The sequence below is a fragment of the Mercenaria mercenaria genome, chromosome 11 (genome assembly GCF_021730395.1).
Source record: "Mercenaria mercenaria strain notata chromosome 11, MADL_Memer_1, whole genome shotgun sequence".
In the NCBI taxonomy this organism is placed as follows: Eukaryota; Metazoa; Mollusca; class Bivalvia; order Venerida; family Veneridae; genus Mercenaria; species Mercenaria mercenaria.
In genome coordinates, this window is record NC_069371.1 from 78493286 (window position 1) to 78516052 (window position 22767).

The following is a 22767-nucleotide window of genomic DNA, read 5'->3' on the forward strand; positions in this document are numbered from 1 at the left end:
GAAGAGAAGGCGTTTATCAGTATCCGTGATATATGTTCATATTTTGACAACGGTTAGATGCATTACTTTGTCTGAATTATTTGCGAATGTCATGCACCACGATACTATTTTACTGCACATGTCACACAAGTTGATCCAAAGCATAAACAATCATTTATTATTAAGTATTTTTGCTCGATACCATTTTTTACACATCACTATAAAGAACTTCAAGTGGTTCTATGGTCCAAGTATGTCAGCCAATTTTTAATTAAGTTACTTTGCATGGAAAATTTCAGCAATTTTGTCATATTAAATTTCCAAAAATGCATATTGTAACAGATTTATCATCATTTTACTGTAACAACATGTACCTTCACAACATCGACACATTGAAGGGCGCATGTTGTTTAGGTATCCCTAGGTCTGTAACAAATATAGACAAAATGTATAACTGAGCTAACATGATTAAAGATAAAAACGTTTAGTGAATAATCCAGATTTTTAAACTGATATGTAGATGTTGACACAGTGAAGTGTATTAGTTTGCCTCAAGAAATTGACAGACCTTAAAACAGGATTAGTGTAAAACAACTGTATAATAAAAACTCCTGTTACTTTTCTCGTGGATCAGTGTCTTGAGGTCTTATGCGATGTGCTTAAAGTTTAAAATTCCATATGCTTCCTATAATTAGAAGCTGATATAGCATCATAAATAAAAGTTCAACAAAAACTGTATGTTAAAAGTTATTTGTATGAACTCGTATTTGAACGGAATAACCGTTTCAAATCGATATTATAATTATTATAATTGATCAGTAATAACTGTTATTACCTTTTCATTGGAAATGTGATATATATTTACTAATAACTAGGCAAGACCTCACCATATTTTAGTACAAAATAATAATATCCTGAACTAAACGTTACCATGTAAGCGAACCCTGCAACCTGTACAACTAACTGTTAATTCATTCAACCTTAGCTAATATTTCATTTCAAATGAGTTACCCGTAAACACGAGTCCCGAAACATACACACTTGTAGCTTATACCAGAAACCTTATAACACTAATGCATATTATAATAAAATATTCAATAATGCGGTCTATTATGGATAAGACTTAAATGGAAACAAGCTGAAAAGTGTTAAATATTTATATTCCTTCTTCTTTCAGTATGAAAGGTTTTTACTTGAAAAAAACATAGACAAACAAAGATGATATTTCATCAGCTAAACGAAATGTTAAATGTATGAACTGCTTCAGTTAAATAGTTTTAAATCTGTCCTGGTTACAAAGAAAACATTCTCGATGGAAGAACTTGACAAATGCACAGGTTCCGTGCGACTAGAAATATAGCCGCCGTTTTAACTAGCCGCCGTGTTTCTTCTAAATTCATTACATATATAATCACCAAATAACCAATAACTTTCGATTTAGATACTTCTTAAAATTTTTCAGATAGTTTTACAGTTACAGAACAAATAATCACGTGCACTGAAAAAATTCATAAATTACCTCTATTGCCGTTTGGCAGTCACATTTCCTGTTTCGATAATTACCATGTAATGTACTCAGCTTCTGTGAAACTGGTTTCTAAACGAAGCAGGAATTTCATCACCTTTAAGTCTTTATGTAACATCGGAAATGCATTGTAAGAATTATTACTTGCATGGACATACATAAAGGCAGGAAATAAGCCAGACTAGTAACCATAATCTTTTTGCTTTATTCTATTCATCTTGAAATTGTTTTGGCAATAAATACCATGACATTTCGACAAACCTTTGCAGTATCTACGCAGTTTACAAGAATATTACTACTTTTTATGTGGAAACAGCTTGTAGACTTTTATGAGTTTTCTGTTGTACATCAGGAAAATACTATCAGGTAGGGCCTTAAAGATTTAAATGCCTTAAGCTGAAATATTTATTTAATAATCAGCCAATTGAACGCTCAGTGCCAGGGTCAATTTTTTGTTTCCATAACAGCTTTCATGTCTCTCCGTGTCTACTCCTTTTAGGACAAAAACAAGACCTGTAATGACCAAGGAAAATGCAGCACGCACGAATAATCCATAGCCGTTTGTTCTTGTCGGCAGGTATAAACTGTCTCGTAGTTGGTTTTTTTTCTTTCTATTTTGTGCTGTGTCTTTTGTCACTTACACGTGGGAAAATTAGAAGTTTAAAGTCCCTTTGTAGATTGACATTAGCACAAATTAGACACGTTTTAATATTAAATATTCTTGTCTTCGTCCATTAAAATTGTTTCGTCGTCTCTATTTTTATACTTTATGTCGTTATGGTTTTATCCGGAAATGTCAAATGAACATCAGCATTTGTCGACCTTTCGTGTCTTTGGTCAGGGCGAAGACAAAAACACAAAATATAGCGGTACTCAGCCGCTCAATATCAAATGGAGCCTTGAATGTCAAATGCGAAATGATTTTGTTTTTGCCTTTATTTTAATTTGAAGGAATTCGAAATTCTATAAGAATAATATTTATGATAGAACGTTATAAACAGAGAAGGTTACATTGAACAAAACATTTTGACATATGATGTGTTTCATAAAGAAGAAAATTAAATGCACTCTAAAATAAACCTTTTTTACATTGAATATACTAAAATAACGTAAACGACTTATTAACCGTTATCAATTCATTTCTTTAATAATGACTATATAACAACGCCCTTGTCTCTTATTCTGGTTTCGTAATAATTATTCACACTTTCAAAAACAATCATCTATTAATCATGTCCTTCTTCTTGCTTTTGACGATTTAAAAAGGGCCGATTTTTAAAAAAATACTTCATTGTAAAAATGAAAAACTTATAAATTGTATCAGTTTATTCACTTTAGTATTTTCTATCAGAGATTTGTTTGCTTACCTCTTCAGATTGATCCAGCAAACTGGTGTGTGAATTTTCTTGTGATTCGCCTAACACGGAATGATATAAAGTTTAACCTAACAACAAATCGGAATAACGATTTCTATATTTTCCCATAAAAGATGCATTAATATATTAGAAAAAAACTAAATTAGCTGTATGTACCCGGATCTTAAATCAAATAATATTCCACTAGTACGTAATAAGTCCTAAGTGGGTCATCCATATTCAGATAACGCCTACTGGCGCATTAAACCGCATACTGTTGTTGATTTTCCTGGATATGAAGACTATTGTAAACTTTCACTGGTTTTAGATTCATATTGGAATATCCGGTTCGAGCGTGACTGTATTTAGCGGTAACAAGGTTCTGCCGAGTTACCGCCAAAACAGTTACCAAAGAGCTGGATATTCACATCTGCATCTATAACCAGTGACAGATTATTTGTCTTGAATGTATACCTTATTTTACAAATAATAGAATAAATAAAGCAAACAGAAATTACTTCCTTTGTAGCACATTTTATTAAAGTAGAGTATATATACAAAGGGCGGGAAATTAACGTCCGTAAGCAGAAGTGACGTCATGACGTTTTAGTCACGCAAAATAACAAAGTTCCACTTTAGCTTTATCGTTTGTTGCGTAAAACATTACATTTTGACTGTAAAAATAATGTATTTGGAATCGAAAAATGTACTATAAGGAACGGAGATAAACTGTCAAGGTTTCTGATTTGTTTATATAAACAATATATAATCAATGCATGAATCGTTTGTCGTCATTTACAGCATAAGAGTCACTTGGCATGGGTGGCCTGATAGGGTTTACGCCGCCATGTGTAAAATCACCCGAAATGCCAGTCCGGTGTGCAAGAAATATATATCACAAAATATGTTACTTCATGTTGTTAAATTTATCTAAAGTAAAAATGAGTCTACGCCTTTGTATGTAAACTAATGAAACTATCGTCTAGTAAACAGAGCAAAGGCTGTTCAGTTAATATTGAACGATTTTCCTTGCCAATACGTTCGTTCGTCTGCGTTGAGTCATTTTCAAAATAACAAACGTATACTTGCTTTAACTTTCACTTTTAATTCAACGTTTTACGTAGCTATAAGTCATGTGTAATCAATAACATTAAACACTCACAGGCTGGAAAATATGAGTCACTTATCATATATATATACATGCATCTGATTAAAATAGTTGTTAGGCAATAATACTCTATAAGTCTATTTCTAATTTGGAACAATTTTTAAAGGTAGTTGTAAAAGAAAGAAATATGCATGTTTTAACACAATATTTTAACAGCACATAAAAATTCAAATATTTCTACTGGGCAACCTAAATCATTGCACCAAGATGTATCAACTATTCTTTAATTTATGGCTCAAAAGTTCCAATAGATACTCTGAACAATAAATCATCAAATATTGATCTGAAATATACCATATTATTACCAGTGCATTTCATTCTAGGTGTACTTGCAAAAGGACTGAGGTATGTTCTGTCAAAAGTGCAAAACGTGTGTGTGATGTCATTTTTGACGTCATTTCGATGTGTGTCGTCATGCGAAAAAGTATTCATGTGATGCTTTAACTTTTCGAGTAGCTTAAGGAATATTTTCTTTTCATTAATGTAATACTAAAAGTGTAGATGCGTTATAAAAGGAAGTTAGTAATTTTGCTTTGAAAAATATGCATTCATTTTTTTACGGAAAATACTGCGCTTTTGGAGTCGCGCAATATCTCCTCCTTCAGCAGGGATTGCGAATATTTCTCGATACCATGTTGTTACCAAGAATCTTAAAACAATTTTAATTCACAAACGTATTTTAGAAATTATTTGTATAATAATTAGGGTTAGCTGGGTCTTGAAAACGCAAAAGTAGATCTATACTTCTTTCAAATAAGATCTGCCATTATAAAAATTACAAGAGCTTCAAAATGTGTGTAGTATAGCCTCATTTAGCGCAATATCTGAGGCACTCGACAATTCAGTAATTTGTTCCACTTCGTCTTTTGTTCTGTATTTTAATGTGAATATGTAAACAGAACTTCTTATCTTGCATGACGTAGTACATTCTTGACGTGTAAAGCGCTATTGTTAGAGAGATAATTCAGAGAAGCATCTAAAACACAATAAAATTATCACATTCGCTGATATGTAACTATAATTGTATTACAACTTGAGCGTACTATCACACAACCAGTAACAATAACGCGCGCTTTGCAATCTACGTTCAAGCAATCACATGTTCTTCATGAGATCTTCAAGGAGCAGCTGCGTGTGTGCCATCGTTTTTCAAAGCAGACTTTGCAGCTTTTCAACGAGGTACGGTGAGGATGCATTTGATATCCGTTTCGTATTCGTTTTCATACACTATCTTTTCCTAAAGGTGTTTTCTCAGATATGTCACACTAGAAATAAAAAGCATGATTGAAATCAATGTCAACAACAACACTTTTCACTTAAAACAGACCTTAAAGCATTTACAAAAAGGTTCAAGAAAACATACAAGTAAGACCAAACTTATACAAAACTTAATTTTAATGATTTCCTGTAACATTTTATACACAATATAGATTTTACTTTACAACAGTTCTTGTAGGAAATATCGCACATACTGTATTATAAATAAAACTTAGGAAATTGACCTTTTCGTCTTGAAAGCAATTTCCATTGTGTTGTAAAGGCACGTCCATGTCACTGACTGTGTTTCCTTGTGCTGGACAGGAAGAAGATCGTAAACTACTACGCTTTGTCGTCATTAGCCTATGTTGTTTGTACTTCCGGCGCATCACACTTATTACCTAATGCAATATTTAGAATTTATGTACAGCGAGCACATTTTCAGACAAATCTCAAACAGAAAAATTCAGTATACTTTAGTACAGATTATTTAAGTACAAGATTTGTGAGTAAAAATAATTATAGTCAAAATGAGCTATAATGTGTTGCCGAAGTCGGAAATGTTATCAAATCATGTGACGTTATAACCAGAATAGAAGTTAAAGAAGAAAAGACCAAATTTTAATGAATTCTGGTAGTTTACAACAGTTTCATTTGTTCTTGAAATATAATTGAATATCACTAAGATATCGCAAATTTACTATCCCCTCAGAAATTGATAATAGATTGAAGTTAAGTTAATGCTTAAGTCGGATGCATGGATTCGGTTTTTACCGTAAAAAAATAATTTTACTTTTAATTTTACTGCAGGCATGTTTGTTTATTTAATATATATGCAGAATGCATGGATATCCGGCCTGTTGTATTGGATATCCGGCCTGTTTAAGCAACATATTTAAAAAGGTGTGTGTAGTCAATGCAAAATTTCATCAGTAAAGATTTCTCGAAGGCGACTAGAACCAATTGATGATATACTCACCTCTCCGTTTAGAAAGCAATACATCAAAGAAACAAAAGCACCCTGAAAAAGGACAGAAAAAGATTTAAATTACTATCTTATGTTTACGAGCATTATATTCATATTGATTATTCTATGGGTTGTGCTTATCAGTGAAATCGGAATTTCCTCTAAGTGAAGAAATAATGTATCTCGTTTTGTGAATAAAATCATTGTTTGGAGTTCAGATGCGAGGAATTATATCACGAGGACGCAGTCCGAGTTATATGATAAAACGCACCTGAACGACAATGGTTTTATGCAAGAGCAAATCACTAAATGAGAAACATCATTTCGATTCTAACACGTTACGAAGGATATCTAAGTACATCCTTGGTATTTGCCTTTTTTCTGCTGGTTTGTTTTCCAGCGTGCCGCTATGCCTTTTGACACCCTGACGTTATAATTGTGACGTCACTAAAATGAATTGTTGCATAATAACACACATTTTTCAGCCTTCTTCTTTCAATAGGAAAACAAATCGGGGCGTGATTGAATTGCAATTTTTAAACCAACATGGCCATATCTTTAGTAAGTGTGTTTAAATATTATTGTTCGAGGGGTTTCCGATTTCAATAGGCAGCTTGCTATATCAGTAGATAAATATTTAAAGCCAACTGAAAAATAAGAGATATAGTTGAACATTTCCTGAAAATGGTTTTGGGTAGTCTAGGTTACGTTCTCCTTTTTGTATAAGATATCCCTAAACATGACAAAGTTAACAGACAAGAGATATTATTATATCTACATTATTTCAAACTAACTTAAAGTGCTAATGTAAAATATTACGCTTCAAAGTGAATTCCCTTAAAAGGGATCTAAAGAAATGTCAAGATGGTATAAAATGAGCATACTAGTACCTGTGATGATATTAAAATAGCAACCAATATGTGATAAATTTCCTCTAACTTCGAGTCTGGGGGCGGTCTAATTGGCAACAATAAATATTGTAGACCAAGTAATGGAACTAATATTAATGTAGCTCTCGTGGCTTTTCTGTAAATTGAAAACAGAGAACCAGAATGCAATAAAGATAAAAGACACTTCCTTTTATTAATGACTTTTTGTTTAACCAGACAGAAAAATAACAGCATAGCATAATATTTACATCGCAAAATCAGACTCAATCACAAAGATTTAAATTTCGGCAGTTAATCAACAGTAAATGAGGACATATCGAGGCTTGCGAACTATGTATCTTCTTATATATATCTATAGTTTGCACCAGCCTCATTACTTCGACATAAATAATCACACCGTTAGTAACTGTTAATGTTAAGGTATGACACGCCAACGTATCGCAGTATCTTAAAAACTATTGTTGAATTTAATCCACAGTGGCTCATGTAGACCGCCTCCTTCGTACTTAATATCCAACTCTGCAAAACTGATACGGACAGCTTACATACTCAAATAGCCATCGGAGAGATTACAAATCTGAAGCAAAGCAGAACTTTGACAATGCTTTTAGTTTTATTCAAGATCCACAGTAACGTGTGTTTGGAATTGATATAATTATATCTTTTTATTGGTGACATGTTCAACAGACAAAGACCGAGGCACTGCAGAGGACATACTTACTTGGTTTGATCAGCCTCCGGCATCTGTCGAAGCTTCGTTACCAATAGCCGGACAATATTTATTAGAAATATAGCATTTACCTAAAATCAAACAAAACCAGAGTAAAAAGTCAACAATTCGTATTTAATGTATTCCATACTGGCAAAGAGTGGCAATCTGTAATAAGAATAAAACTTGTTTAACGTAAGACATACAATACATCCGAAATCATCAAAATACTTTCCATAACCACTCCTTCGGATATTATGTAATTCGGATGCTTAAATAAACCTTTTAACCTAATAAAATATCAAGTGTTTTGCCCTTTTATAACGTTTAGTTTTAATTTTTAACGGATCTCTATTATTTCGTTTTATGAAAGTTACATAAGATTTTAAGTTGTTACTGGCTAAAGTTGTTTACTTTGTAGAAATGCACTCTTATTCATAATCAATGGCCTATATGTGATTAAATTTCCTAATAAATAGAATTCAAATGACTCTATAAATTTAAATGGCAAAGTAACGTGTAAATATTTCAAGTTTTTTATTGTTTATGAATAAAAACATCATAATCGGCAGAGTATTATGGGCAACCTTGCAAACATTAACCCCTGGTGTCGTGTGAAGGATTTGATACTACATGATGTAATGATATAATGATATGAAATAATTTAAAATACAGTCTCTTGATAGGTAATTTTAATTCCTTATAACTTCAATGTGTTATCATTAATATATGTTGGTATAAATTCTTTAACTTGTAGCCTTTCTTGTCTCCGTATTATTCATTCATAATACAATTGACTGTCTCTCGTTAATTGGAAAATGATTGTCACGAGTTACTCTTAACAAACACATGCAAAAAAATAATATATTCTGTGTCAGTAAGTCTTTGTTTGCTGCTTTTTTGGAAGTTGTAAACTTGCATTTGGGGAGAGGTCCAATTATGTTAAGTTTATTTCTGATAAATCTTGCCAAATGTTTAAGACGTGTATTAATGATGATACCAAGTAACCCTGTCTTTGTTTACAATGTAATCAATAAATGCTTCGTCATCAGTTTCAATTTCTCTAGTGGAAATGTAACAAACGTTGTTTCTTGAAGTCGATTTCGGAAATGAAATTTATCTGATGAATCTATATCATATAAAATCAAAATAGTTTTCTTATTTAACTTGATAGTTTTCAAAAGAACATCAGTATGACTAGATAATAGATTTATTGTTCTTTCGAAGATTTATAGGCCTTTTGTGGCCTTGTAGGTTTGATGGCATGTCTAGAAAAATGCGGAACATGTCTTGAAGGATTAAATTATTTTTCTGTTCATGTGCAAAATCTGACCTTTAATGCTCACATTTAATATAAAATATAAATGTGATCTTTAAAGGTAGGATTTACATCACCATAAACACCAGAAACACTAGAAAAATATAATCTTATAGTATTACTTCCCGATAAATGTAGCACAAAAATTAGCCGATAATTTTAATACATGATCATTAGCAAATCAAAACCATACCACTATAGAAAACACAACTGGTCCAAACATTATCCATTGTAGATCGCTTTCACCAATCCAGCAGCTGTCAATATACAAGTAACACGTAAACGAAAGAATCATTACATTATAATATTATAAATATTTAATTTTATTTGTTATAAGCGCGTAGAGAATCAGGCCAATGTTTGAGACGAATGGGTGCTTCCACATAATTTGTATTTCTTCTCAACAAACGACTTAACGAAGAATTCTATATCTGTATGATCAGGAAGTGTAAGCTGATTACGGTTTGATAAGAAGAAAATCATCGCCTACTTAAAAGGCGCTGTTTCTTGTTAAATGAATCGTTACGAAAAAAGGAAAGTTCTAAAATGAACTAAAAAGATATTGTTTTCCTTTGATGTGCATATTGTTTCCTTTGATGTGCATATTTTAAAAGATGCTGTTAAATTAGATCTATAAGAAGATCCCTTTGAAACGCAGAATGCAACCAAGCAAAATAATAGCTGACTCAATTTGACTGAGTCTGTTCATGAGAGGTAATGAAATTGCAACACACCACCTGCTTCAATGCAATTCCAGTACAATGAAACTATATGCACCCCATGATCCCAAAGGATCAACTGCCGTGTTTTGAAAGTTAATTTCAAGAGTTTTCTCTCGAGGATTAATTTTCGAACAGTGGATTAATTAAGGTACAAATTGATAATTAGAGCAATTCAAATGTTATACGACACAATAACATGACAAGCTATGGCGGCACAGAATAGATGTGATGGTAACTTGAGATGCAAAGATTTGTGTTTCATATATCAATATACACTTGCCTTGTAAATAGACAATCGAGTACTAATGTTCAACACTTGCTTGATTATACAAAAGTATGTGGGAAAATTGAAGAGAAGAATTCCAGAAACATCTATTTTGATTAAAACGATGATAATTGCTTTAGAATAATATTTTACCAACAGAACATTTCTAGAAAATGTTTCTACGGGCGAAGATAACTGTATATTGATGAAAAAGATGAATTCGTCCTTGGACGAAACAGACGTAGTTTTGACATTTAGTTATATTCGTTGGTCTGGAAGCATACAAGTTGTATCCCATTTCTCGTTCAACACTAATATAATTAGAAAATTTCACTCGAGTGAAACGTATTATTATTCTAAAGTCACAAAAATGATTGTAAGTTTAACTTCAACGCTGTTGGTTAAAAACGTCGCTTCGGATGTAGAACTCCTTCGTGTAAGAATGTCATCTAGAGCGGTATATTTTTCCCAGGGACCCAATTTTGACTGAAATAATTCCCAGAGAGGCACCTTGGGTCTTCCTCAACTTTCAAATTCTTGAAAGTCAACATATGAACTACATGTATAATTGTGGCGGTGTGACGTTAAATCCAATAAAAATCAAACAGACCATATAATATGCACCAAAAGTATGACGTTTGTCGAATTCATGAAAAGGGCCTATCAAAAGTACAGAACGCATGGTATTTGTTGCTTTGAATATACGTTTATTATATTGTTTTTTTAGCAAATTGTTCATAACAAGACGCCAATTGAGGCTTTACAAAATCCTCATTTATCACACGGCTAGGAAAATATCAGTAGTTTATATATTAACATGAAAATGACATGAGTTTACAATACATTAACATGGATTAACATTAGGAAAAAATTTCTTACTCTACTGTTTGGTGGAATGTGTTGTTTCGGATCCCAGCATATATTCCTGTTAACAATAGAGGAACGCCTGGAATGGAAATAGGTACAACTTTCAGTAGTTTTGTTTAGGCAATATGTGCTATGTGATGTGATTTCAATTTGTTCCCGGTTAAATGAATGGCCACATATTAATTTGTTAATGTCACTATAGGTTAGACCTCATTAATTTTACTTGAGTTAAGTAAGGCAAAGCTCCGCATGTATCATGTGATTTTTCAATATTGTATTTTCTCACGATAACAATCAATTTTGCACTGCAATGAATAGTATTTTCTGTAATGTAACTGCTTTCCAGTTCTTGGCAGACAATTCATCTGAAGCTATTAAAGTAGCAAGTATTTGTCAATTTGTCTGAAAGAAACTTCAACATTCTTATTTTAAGCAACTAAACATTATGTTGTTTTGTGATTCGTGAACATTTGTACAATAGACTGAGGACTTTCCATATCAAAAAGACTAAAATCAAGAAATAGTTTATTCATAAACATTTGAAAGTGTTACATCAGACGAAAACTGATTATTGTACCTACCCCATCCTATTACATAACAGCTAAGAATGAGTTTCTTGCCAGAGCTGAAGGCGTAAACCATAATTGTATTTATGTAAAGACCTTCGCAGAACATCCAAAGGAAATTACAGACGGTGAAATACTGACAAAGAACATGCAGAATCCTACACCAGACCTGAAGAAAAACGCAGATAGAATCATAAATCAATCAACAGCTAAATAATTAAATTAGCTGATAATTACGTAATCATTTCTTGCCGTAGGATAATTATAAACAATACCATTGCAAGTTTTCTTCGAGCTCTGCTTTTCGGCGATATAAAACTGATATTAATGTACATTTTCTTAATAATACGACTCAGAGAAAGTCAAATATCGCCCAAGTCAGGTCAAATGGAAATACGTATTCAAATACCTCGCTTGGTACTAGATTCGGTGCATACAGAGTTGAAGTTCAAATTTGCGAACACATTTATTATCGCTGGCAAAAGAAACGAAAGCCAAACACTTCCAAAATAACAATAATCATTGTGCTGGATAAAACTCTCATGATCAGCTAATGCGCCACTATACGATCGAGTTATGAATAGAGTTTTATTCTAACACGAAACAATTATATTTTTTATGAAACAAACTTAAATTTTGTGTTGTAATGCAATTACTTAATACAAATACATGGCATTTATATAGCGAAAAATTATGAAATATTCTATTGCATAATATGATTACATAACACACATCTAAAACATATACATTCAAAATATGAACAGGATTCTAAATCTTAGATTTAGACATATATAAATACTGTTTTGTACGTTTCAATTATTACGACAGATCGTCAAACGTCAAAACGGCGCACAGAAGAAAACTATACAACAAAGGCAATATTTACGGGATTTCGTTAAGGTGGAGCATAATTCTTGATATCATGTTAGAATAGAAATCATATACAATGTATCTAAAATAGTTTTGTTTGTTTGTTTGTTTCGGGTTTAACGCCGTTTTTCAACAGTATTTGATTCCTCCTGAATAATATCATTGTTTATTGTTCAGATGCGTATTATGGTATCACTCGGGCTGTGTCCTTGTAATGAAATAAAAAAGTGAAAAACCACGGGTCGTTCAACACGACATAAATGAAAATTTTGCAGGCTCGGTTTGATTGAACCTGTTCATGAAAGGCAGTGGGGTCTCTGTGGCCGAGTGGTTAAGGTCACTGACTTGCCCCTCACCGATGTGGGTTCGAGCCTCACTCGGTATGTTGAATTGTTCATGTTAGGAAGTCATCCATCTGGCTTGCGGAATATCGGTGGTTCTATCCAGATACACGCTCGTGATGAAATAATGCATGGATGGGGCACCTGGGCTCTTCCTCCACCACCAAAGCTGGAAAGTCGCCATATGACCTATACCTGTGTCGATGCCCTGTGCCCCTTCCCCCACCCCCACGGAAAAAAAAGAATAGAATACTTACCGGGTTATGTAAGAGGACGTCACCATCTAATGCAACCAGAATATAGTACAGGATCCACGCTGTCCCAGTAAGTACATATGATATAAACAGATTTTTGTGTATAGTGATTCGCTCGCACCGAAGCTGTCTGAAACAAATAATATTACGACTAAATTAATAAATGGTGTTAGTAACATAGGCTTCGTCATCTAACATATCTTTCACTATTGTTATATCCCAAGACCTTCAAATTAGGATAGTTTTTAAAACCCTTTCTATCATTCATCATAGTGTGTATTTTTGACATAACACACATTTTATTTTCATGACGATACACATGTAAATTCGTAGAATTAAAGTAATATAAAATGACGCAGTAATCATCTGAAGGGCAGAAATGTGAAATTTGCCGTGCATACTAACCCTCGACATCTCATTACTGATGGAATCCAATGCAAAGAGGGAATGAGAGAAGAGGTCTGCTGAGCGCCAAGCAAGGAGGCTACTGGTATACCATTTTTCACGTCTTTGGTATGACGCGGACGGGGATCGAACCCATCCCACGACTTCCTGTGCTCAAAGCGGACGCTCTACCAGTAAGCTATTGAGGCTAAGATGTGCGGTTCAGTAAGTTGCTACATTCCCATCTCGTTTTCCAAATAATTCAAGAATATTGAACAAAAGTTGTACTTACTTAAATCTAAAGAAAATTGCTAGCGATATAATCAGCATGACCAGCGATAAGGAAAAACCACCAATAAAGATGTAAATGTATTTCGTATCATCCACGATCTGTAAAAGGAAAACGATTTCAGCTGATTTTTTTCTACGTACATTAAATTCCCCAAGGGTGTAAACTTTTGAAAAGGATAGGAACGTTTGTTTAGACCCTATTTGTTTAATCGCCTTTAGTTTTGTTAATTTTTTTTAAGTAACTATAAAAGATAAATCTAACTTCTGATGAATATATTACTTTCATAGTGCTTGTTTTCACCTGTAACGTATATAAACTTAGAACAATCGTGTTTTGTTTCTTATTTTTTTTTGAAAATGTAATAAAATCTTTGGAAGCATAGAATGCAACCGAGCAAAATATAGTATAAGGTTTGAACGTTTATCAGAGGGAAGGCGTAGAATTACAGAGTGTACGATTGATTTGCTTTATAAAAGAAAATTAAGATATGCATTTACAAACGTTCCTCTTGTACGTAGGATGTGTATCTAGGGAAAACATTATTTGATCTTGCAATGTAAAATATGTTATATTTACGTCTTTGTCTTTTAAAAGGCACTCGCTGTAGTCAACCCGTCTAATCCCTGCAGTACGGTTGTTAAACCATGTTCCATTTTCTGTGCATTGTCTGTATGCGTGCTCTGAAAATATAAATATACCAAATCTATCAAAGTTGTTAGTACACACATTTTAAAGGTTATATAGCAGTAATTCGATCAAAAAATGTGCTTCCGAGGTGAAGTCCCTAATAAAGAAGTCCCTAATAAATTGATCCTAATTTTTCCATTTTTCGCGCATTTGCGCGAAAACCGGGGACCAAATGGGCATTATTTTACTCGTGGAATGAATTTTACATTTATTCTGCGGACCGCTTTTTCAAATGCAGCAATATGAGGGTACTCGATTTCAGTTGAATTGCATTTCACGGCATACTGTTCAACACCCCTTTTTCTTTCCGTTTTCTTGGAGCAAATGTATGGATATCTTGTGGAAAATAGGTCTACGACGGAGTGGAAATCTAGAAACTGTATCAAAATTGTTCTGAAGTAGATGAATTTTATATGAAACAAAGAACAATTTCTTTTATTGGTATAAAGGACTTTTACATTCAAGTTTTTATTATTTGTAATACGACGATGTGATGTGAGTTGAATTTTCCAGGCCTTCGTCGTTGCGTCATTCCATGAAATTAATATAGAATAACAGGTTATTGTCTTTTGAGAAAGGGTTTCTCACACAAAGCTAGATATGGTGCTGGAAGGAACGAAGCTTGCCGAGCTCCTTCCAGCACCATATCTAGCAAAAACTGAAAAATCCCTCTCTCAAAAGACAGTTACCTGTTACTCTATAATTTATCATGCCGTTATTAACAACTTCAAATATTTTGTTTAATAGGAGCGTGAATTACCTAAGGGATTCGTACATCGCAATAAAGTTGGCGGGGCTCTTACAATCTGATGTCCTGGGACTTAATCATAAATTTACACAGTGTAAAAGTAATTTCAGGTCACTTTTCTCAGACCGGCTTTATCAGGCAGTTGTTATAGTAATGGAATGATAAAATCCCATCTCATATAAAAGTTTTCTATTCTTTTTCAAAAAATCCAAGTTTAAATCCACAAAATACTCACATCCCTGCAAACAAATGTTTGAGACTAAACAAAGATATTAAATGGACTTTACAATATATGTTGTCGCATTGTCCAGCAGAGACACATTATCCTACAAAGGTATTTTCAATCAAGACCAAACCTTATATGTGTCAGACTGATACGAATCTAATCATTTAATGCCACATCTGGTCTGAAAATTCCAATTAAAGCAACCCGTCCTTGATGGACAGTCCGAGAAAGCAGAAAGATGTATTACTTTTGTTTGTTGACTTGATACGTTTTCTTACTGTTACATCTGTATAGGCTATACAGTAGTAAATTATAATATTCTGAAAGCTGTAACACATTACCAGGCTCATTTTAAAAAAGAACTAGAGATGCTTTTTTTGTCATCGGCGCGTTTTCACAAGACAATGACAGAAGGTAACGCGTGGTTGGAGTAAATTGGAACAGCGTGGTCGGGGCAAGTTGGAACACTGTTCCGACTAGCCTCATCCAGGCCTATTGGTCGTTTGCATATTTCATATTTTTAACACAGAACAAAAGATAAATTACATATGTGCGCGTAGCGAGAGAGAAAAATGCATATTCTATATCTTTCACCCAGAACAAAATATAATTACATATGCGATCGTAGCATGCGAGAAAAAATGCATATATATTATTTTTTCATCCAGAACAAGAGATAAATTACGTATGCGAGCGTAGCGAGAGAGAAAAAATGCATATTTTGCATTCTTTTCACCCGAAACAGTCGAATTACCAATGCTCCGGCGATTTTGGGGGGGGGGGGGGGGGATTACCTTAAAGACACTAAAACGTGAAAAGTTCGACGTATTTCGACGACTTCTTAGAAACATGGTGGACAAAACTCAGAAAAACATGGTAGCAATCTGTTTAATGTTTTCAGTATGACCTGCAGACAGTAAAAGTTTGCATTTATTCGGACGACAACTTGGTAAGTATGGTAGTCAGTATAGCACAAGGAATGATGCTACCCGATGCATGTACTTAAGGGAGATAATTCAAAAAGTAGGTAAGGTAGAGTTATGGTTATTTGACACTGCCCTTCTTGTCAATGGCCCCTATCATTTTGTGAAGATTCAATAAAATACCATTAACAATTTTTAAGTAATGCTCCGGACAAGCCTTGTTTTTTAAAATATAGGGATATAATTCAAAAACTAGGTGTAGTAGAGTTATGGTTCTTTGACACTCCACTTTCCGTCAATAGCCTCTATCATTTCGTGAAGGTTCAATGAAATGCCATTAATACATTTCAAGTAAGGCTCCGGACAAGCCTTATTTTGTATAATAAAGGGAGATAATTCAAAAACTAGGTAAGGTAGAGTTATGATTCTTTGACACTGCACTTTGTCTCAATGGCCTCTATGATTATATGAAGTTTCAATAAAATGCCATTGATACTTTTCAAGTTATACACCGGACAAAAGTGTGACGGATAGACGGAAGGACGGACAAAGCGACAACTATATGCTCGCCCTTCGGGGAGCATAAAAGTATGTAGTCAATCGATAAAAACAGTTAAACGTTAAAATGTTAGCCAACAACCATTTTTATCATTTGAACCACTAAATGTTTTGAGAAAGTCCCTAAAGTATACCCGAAGTCAGATTCGGATTCGGCATCGGATTAATTCGCAAATGTCTACTACTAATTAGTAGTATAGGGTACGTTTTACCTGTATGAAAGCGCATGCGAAATGAGGATTTTTCGGTAATTCAAGGGCCATAATTCCAAAGTGCCTAAGCCGATTTGGCTAGTTATCGAACTTGGCCGAGGTCTTATAGTCAGACACATTTTGTTCAAGTTTGGTGAAGATCGGGTGAGAAATGTTCGACTTAGAGTGCGGACAAGCTTTGTGACAGACACACACACAGACTGGAGTAAATCAATATGTCTCCCACACCACTGTGTGGTGGGAGACATAATTACCAGCCTTATGTTCTTAAAAGACCTATAAACCGCCAACAAACACAAAGAAAAGTAGGGGTCATGTATCTAAGAGAGATTTTTTGTCTGACAGGTCAACACTATGGAATAGCTTCCAAACTGACAGCTAAAATGTGGACATGAACACATCTACAAATGCAAAACATCTGCTTGAAAATGCTCCTAAAATGTCCAAGAAATAAAAGCAGGAACTGGCTTACATAAAACATGAAAATGCCAGGAAAAAGAACTGAGGATTTTTTCTTTCAGCCATGATCTGACTAGCCTGGAAGTGCTGCTTGATTACTTATTTAGTACTATTGCACCTTTTATCGGTGACACATGTGCTAAATGTTATTAAAGCTGACTATAGGGTGCATATGTTCGAAATGTATATGTAATAACAGAGGTATTTTTGTTTAGTCGCTGTTACTTTAAAGTTAAAGGATACATTGCAGCCATTAGTTTTCGGCATAGTCTAAATTTATGCAGATGATAAACTGCTAGGTGTATTCTAAATAAATTGTAAGTCTAAATCGTAAAAGCAATTGTACTTGAATCGTTATTATTTTGTATCGAGCGAACGACAGGGTCTATTTTATTTGAAATACATTCAGTTAGCTCCGACAAAGGTCCCGATTCTTGTTGACTTTCCGCTAGTCATTACATATTTTATTGCTGTTATAACAAAATATCATTACGATGTTAGTGGCACAGGATATTGCTTACATTTACACTCGCGTAGATTATTACCATAGGCAGGTAACGAAACTCAAAGCCAGCTTCTGAATATGACAGTACAATTACGTCTGTCATGTGCATCAAATCTGCTTTGTTGGAGATAAATATGTTTACAATTTCACAGTCTATTCTAATATATTTGAGCGGAATTGGGATGAAAGTCTCAAGCGTTATTGAATCACTCCTGAGCTCTCTTCCTGCAAAAGATAGTACTTGCGACATATGCAAAGTTATGGTCGTGTTCCATAATGGCTCAAACCCTTAACTCCGCAACTTAACTACTAGACCACAGCTCCATTTCTGCAGATATCTAACACCATGTTCAATGATTAATTTCTACACAGTGGTATTTCAAAATGTATCTTTAAACAACCATTGCAGCCTTTCTCATGAATTAAACTTTAAGGATTAAAGATTCTCGTGTTTCTGAGTATGTCGTCGAATGCACCTATAATACGAAGCTTTCAAACAATTTTAATACATGTAAAAGACAAAATGATACAACATAATAAGAAATTATTTATTCTTGAGTTACTATTCACACCCACTGGCACCAGATAAGAAGGTTAATGCCCTGTATCCTACTCCTAGGTATACTTTGCGAAATATGGCAGCCAACAAGAAAATATATTAGCGCATTTCTTACATTCTGCAAATGGGTACTATGCATACCCGAAGAACAACTGGCACATTTTTATACAACCTCGCCAGGTATACCTATGTTTGAGACAACATAGAGAGTGACATCAGACGACCATCACCTTTTTTTCCGGAAGTAAAGAAAATGAAAGTAAACAGGCCAAACTTGAAAACGAAAATCGCATTTGTATTGATTTAATGTCTAAATGTACAAGCATGAATTTCTTTTTTTTTCTTTCTTTCTTTTCTTTTTTTTTTTTTTTTTTTTTTTTTCGTTTCTGCTAATGGGGAGTCAATTTTTGGCACTTTCTAACAATCTGAAAATACCCTGGCTTAAGTACGACATGTCAGCTTTTATAATAGGACTCGGAATAAACGAAAATCCCATAGGGGTCGGTAACGGAGGAAGTCTATAAGGAGATTTTCGGAACTTCGACAAATCGTTCAAAAAGTCCTTTTTGATGTTGTCTAAAAGTGTATGTTTATGCCTCAGATGTTAGACATTTCTGTTTTTGAGAGACGCAGACATAGACATTTGCATTCGTGTAATAAGTGTTGATTCTATGGAAACGTGATAGGGTCATTAGACGCTAATAAGTTTTATTACGTTACAGGCGCCAAAAGGATATAGAAGAAATGATATAATTTATATTTCATTGTGTACCAGACACATTATTCACTCAGAGAGACGCGTTCTTAGGTTTAATCAATGTTATACTAAAATTATATCGACTCTAATTCACACATTTATCGATTAGTTAAGTATTAGCCGTATCATGAAGCAACACTAGAGACAAACTTTTTATTTCCAACTTATTAATAATTTGTTGAATGTTTCTATCGATCTGAAATATTTATAAATGCCATAAGATTAGGCCTAAAAAAGATTGTTTGTTTCCGGTAACATCCTCAAAAATAGGGTAGGTAGATCGGTATTTTGCACTTTTCGGAAATTATTTTGTGTTAGAAATGAATAGAAATAAGGGGGTTATGCCTTAAGAGCATCAGTGAGTTGAGTTCTAACATCAATGACCATGTTTAAAGCATAAAAGTGCAGTTTTGCAACTTTTTGTTAAAAAATTAAAACATTTATGGTCTGGCCAAAAACTAGGGTAGGTCGGGATACCAGAAACAAACATATTTTTAGGCCTTAGCAAACAATATTCAACCAAGTATCCTTTACAATAGGAAGATGATATTATAAAAAGATCACCATCCTACCATACTAGCCTAGATTTACAGCCTATATAACTAATACAGCGAGGAACGCCATTAAAACTGACAAAACCGTTTGCTTTTATCTTAAATCCGCCTTTCTTATTCATGTTTAATCTTACGATTTAGTGTGCTGTTTCTATCCGTGAACATAATGATATTTATGATAAATTACAGCAATAAATTATGATTAAAACAATGTTTATCGATATTCTAAATGATTATTAACGAAAATAATTCATCGAAATCTTAAATTTTGAAAGTGAGTTTTTAGGTATCCATTAATGTTATACCATTTTCGGGTCAAATCGGCGCTTTATACCAACACAAAGTTACCTGACATGAATATTTTGTCTGCCATTTACTTAATATTTTACTTTTGCAGTTATAATTTGAATTTATCCTTACTTTTACACCAACGTAAATGATTCTATTGTTTCTTGGCATCAATCTTTTCCCTTGTTATTTTAATATGCAAATAGCTTTGAAACCAGTACGAAAGGACACAAAACGTTCACCAAGATGGCGAGTAAGTATTGCTAAATATTCTGAAACAGACTGCTGTTTTATGAATAATGCTTAATATGGTTTACACGAGAGCTTGTTGTCCATAATAGCTCAAGACAACACATTTATGTGAACCCTCTAGTTTCAGCTTTTACATGGAATATAAAATATGCTAGTATTAGAGACTATCGTGGCAAGTGAAAATTATATACTCTTACACTCTTACTTGATGGCTTTTCGTATATCAGACAACTTTGTACACAACGACCAAAAATTGTACCAGATATAATGATTTCATTACCCTGAACATTTTCTTAGCAACAAAAGTTTTATCTGCATATAAAAAATATAAACAAATGGAGTGGTTAGAGCCAGAAGGTCCTAAGTAAATATATATAAAGAAGGCAAATAGTACCTTCTGGCACTAACCCGAATACATGTTTAAATTACGTTTAATGAACAAGCAATGTTACAAGTCAATACCAGTGGCGTTTATTATAAACGGAGCTTGTGGTTCTGTTCGTATTAATTCAAGAATGATATACGACTGTCAAAAAGATCTGTCGAGCAGGTCGTAAGTTCTGAGAACGACTGTCAACTGCAGGTCATCGCATTGGACATGTCAGCCACACAGAATATAATATTTATATATATCAAAGAAAACCCAGATTATACCCAGATACACGTTGGAGGAAATCTGTCACTGTCAAGTTAAGATCATTGGTTGCTAATAATAACTTATCATCTCAGAACTTAAATGGAGTTCAAAGCTTACCTTTAAAGGCAATAAGAAAACAACAACATTAACAACCCAATTAAGAGACTAAAAGTCATCGGCTTTAACCTTTTGGCCATGGAGGCCCTTATATTAATTATCAGAACGTTTTTGCGAACGAAAATAGTTTTATAATCCGAGTATATAGAAATGTTATATGTTTCAATTTCGAAATCCATTTTTACAAGATGGGTTTGGCAAAATGAATCGATATCACAATATCACAAGACGCATTATACTAAGTAATGTATTTGTCCAGAATCACAAACGTATTGACTCTTAATTAACGAGATTTGTTCAATAATGAAGTGTTACATTTTATAGACCTCAAGTATTGTTGTATAGGAACAAGTCTTGGACGCATCTTTAGAAAAGCGTCATTACCACGTTCTTGTTACCATAACCATTTGCAGAAATTACTTAATTACACTGTCAAGAACGAATATGGGAATCTTTAAGTAGAAAACATTTAATATTAGTGCGATAGAGTCAGAAGCGCCATTCTAATTAACCGCACTGTCAAGAAAACAGGACTTTTGTGAAGAAGCAGTTATGTACACAATATCATACTTTACAAACAGACAATGTTAGAATACGAGAAATGGGAGCTTTAAAAAATGAAATGGGACTCTTTCATAATGAGATAAGAATCATTACTCTTTATTTGAACTTTCACCCTGCTGAATTTCTAGAATTGACTGGTCTTCCTTTAAATTTTAGAAGTGCCACTTGTTTATCAAAGGGATGGTAATTGAAAATTTAATTTAATTTACTGAATAGTGAACAGTACAGCCACTGACGTATTTTTTTATCTCTTTGACGTTTTCAATGTCTTCTGGTAACATTAGCATGATTTCAAGGATAACATTTACACATTGCTATCTTGAATCAGACAATTTTGAAAAGGCCTCCTGACACTGGAATAGAAATGTTCTGGCTTTTACGACGAAGCCAGTATCAAGTAATCGATTGCAGAATAAATTTCAATTTGTTAGTGTCTATTCAATGGAATTGCAAAATGTTGTCTCTCAGTTTACAAATTAACAAAGGCACAACAGAACAACTGAAATAAATAAAGTTTTGACAGTATATCTTAGACGTAATAATGAACAATCTTTCTCTTTCATTGCTGCAAAGATGCAAGTGGAAATTTCCTTCACTTTAATAAATTATTACACACAGTCAATAGAGATCTATTTTTTATTTTTAGATTGATAAGTTAGATGAGTTATGTCGAAGTAATAGTTTATAGGAAAGACTGAAAACTTTCTCCACAGTAGTCGGGATAATCCTGTTAATTTGTTTCAAGTTAAGTGTGCATTTCTAAAGATTCATTGTTACATTACACAAAATAATAATTCAATCTTAGTGTTGTATTCATAATCAAAGGACAACTAATTACTTGCAACATCTCGGAAACAATGCCGGGGATATGTAACCATTCAGTTCTTCAAACGCATTATTTTCATTTGTGTACATGCGCATGCATTCTATATTTTCGTGTAGAGTGGCGTTGTGGCCATCACTGTTAGAATTTTCCTAAGTTTTGCATGGAC

At 33.5% G+C, this 22767-nt stretch overlaps 1 protein-coding gene across 8 annotated transcripts in view; it reads right to left on the reverse strand.

Moving 5' to 3' along the window:
* Positions 1 to 3941: 3941 nt before the first annotated feature.
* LOC123531953 (calcitonin receptor-like) overlaps positions 3942 to 22767 on the reverse strand; it is a 118834-nt gene continuing 100008 nt past the window's right edge. For all 8 annotated transcript variants that reach the window (XM_053517833.1, XM_045313270.2, XM_053517831.1 and 5 more), the window contains exons 4-14: positions 14306 to 14409; positions 13730 to 13827; positions 13057 to 13183; positions 11604 to 11757; positions 11035 to 11101; positions 9362 to 9425; positions 7863 to 7942; positions 7142 to 7277; positions 6264 to 6305; positions 5530 to 5685; positions 3942 to 5292 (exon numbers count right to left, since the gene is read on the reverse strand). In XM_053517833.1, the coding sequence (XP_053373808.1) occupies positions 5248 to 5292; positions 5530 to 5685; positions 6264 to 6305; positions 7142 to 7277; positions 7863 to 7942; positions 9362 to 9425; positions 11035 to 11101; positions 11604 to 11757; positions 13057 to 13183; positions 13730 to 13827; positions 14306 to 14409 (1073 nt within the window). In that variant the 3' untranslated portion in view covers positions 3942 to 5247. The remainder of the gene's footprint in view (positions 5293 to 5529; positions 5686 to 6263; positions 6306 to 7141; positions 7278 to 7862; positions 7943 to 9361; positions 9426 to 11034; positions 11102 to 11603; positions 11758 to 13056; positions 13184 to 13729; positions 13828 to 14305; positions 14410 to 22767) is intronic.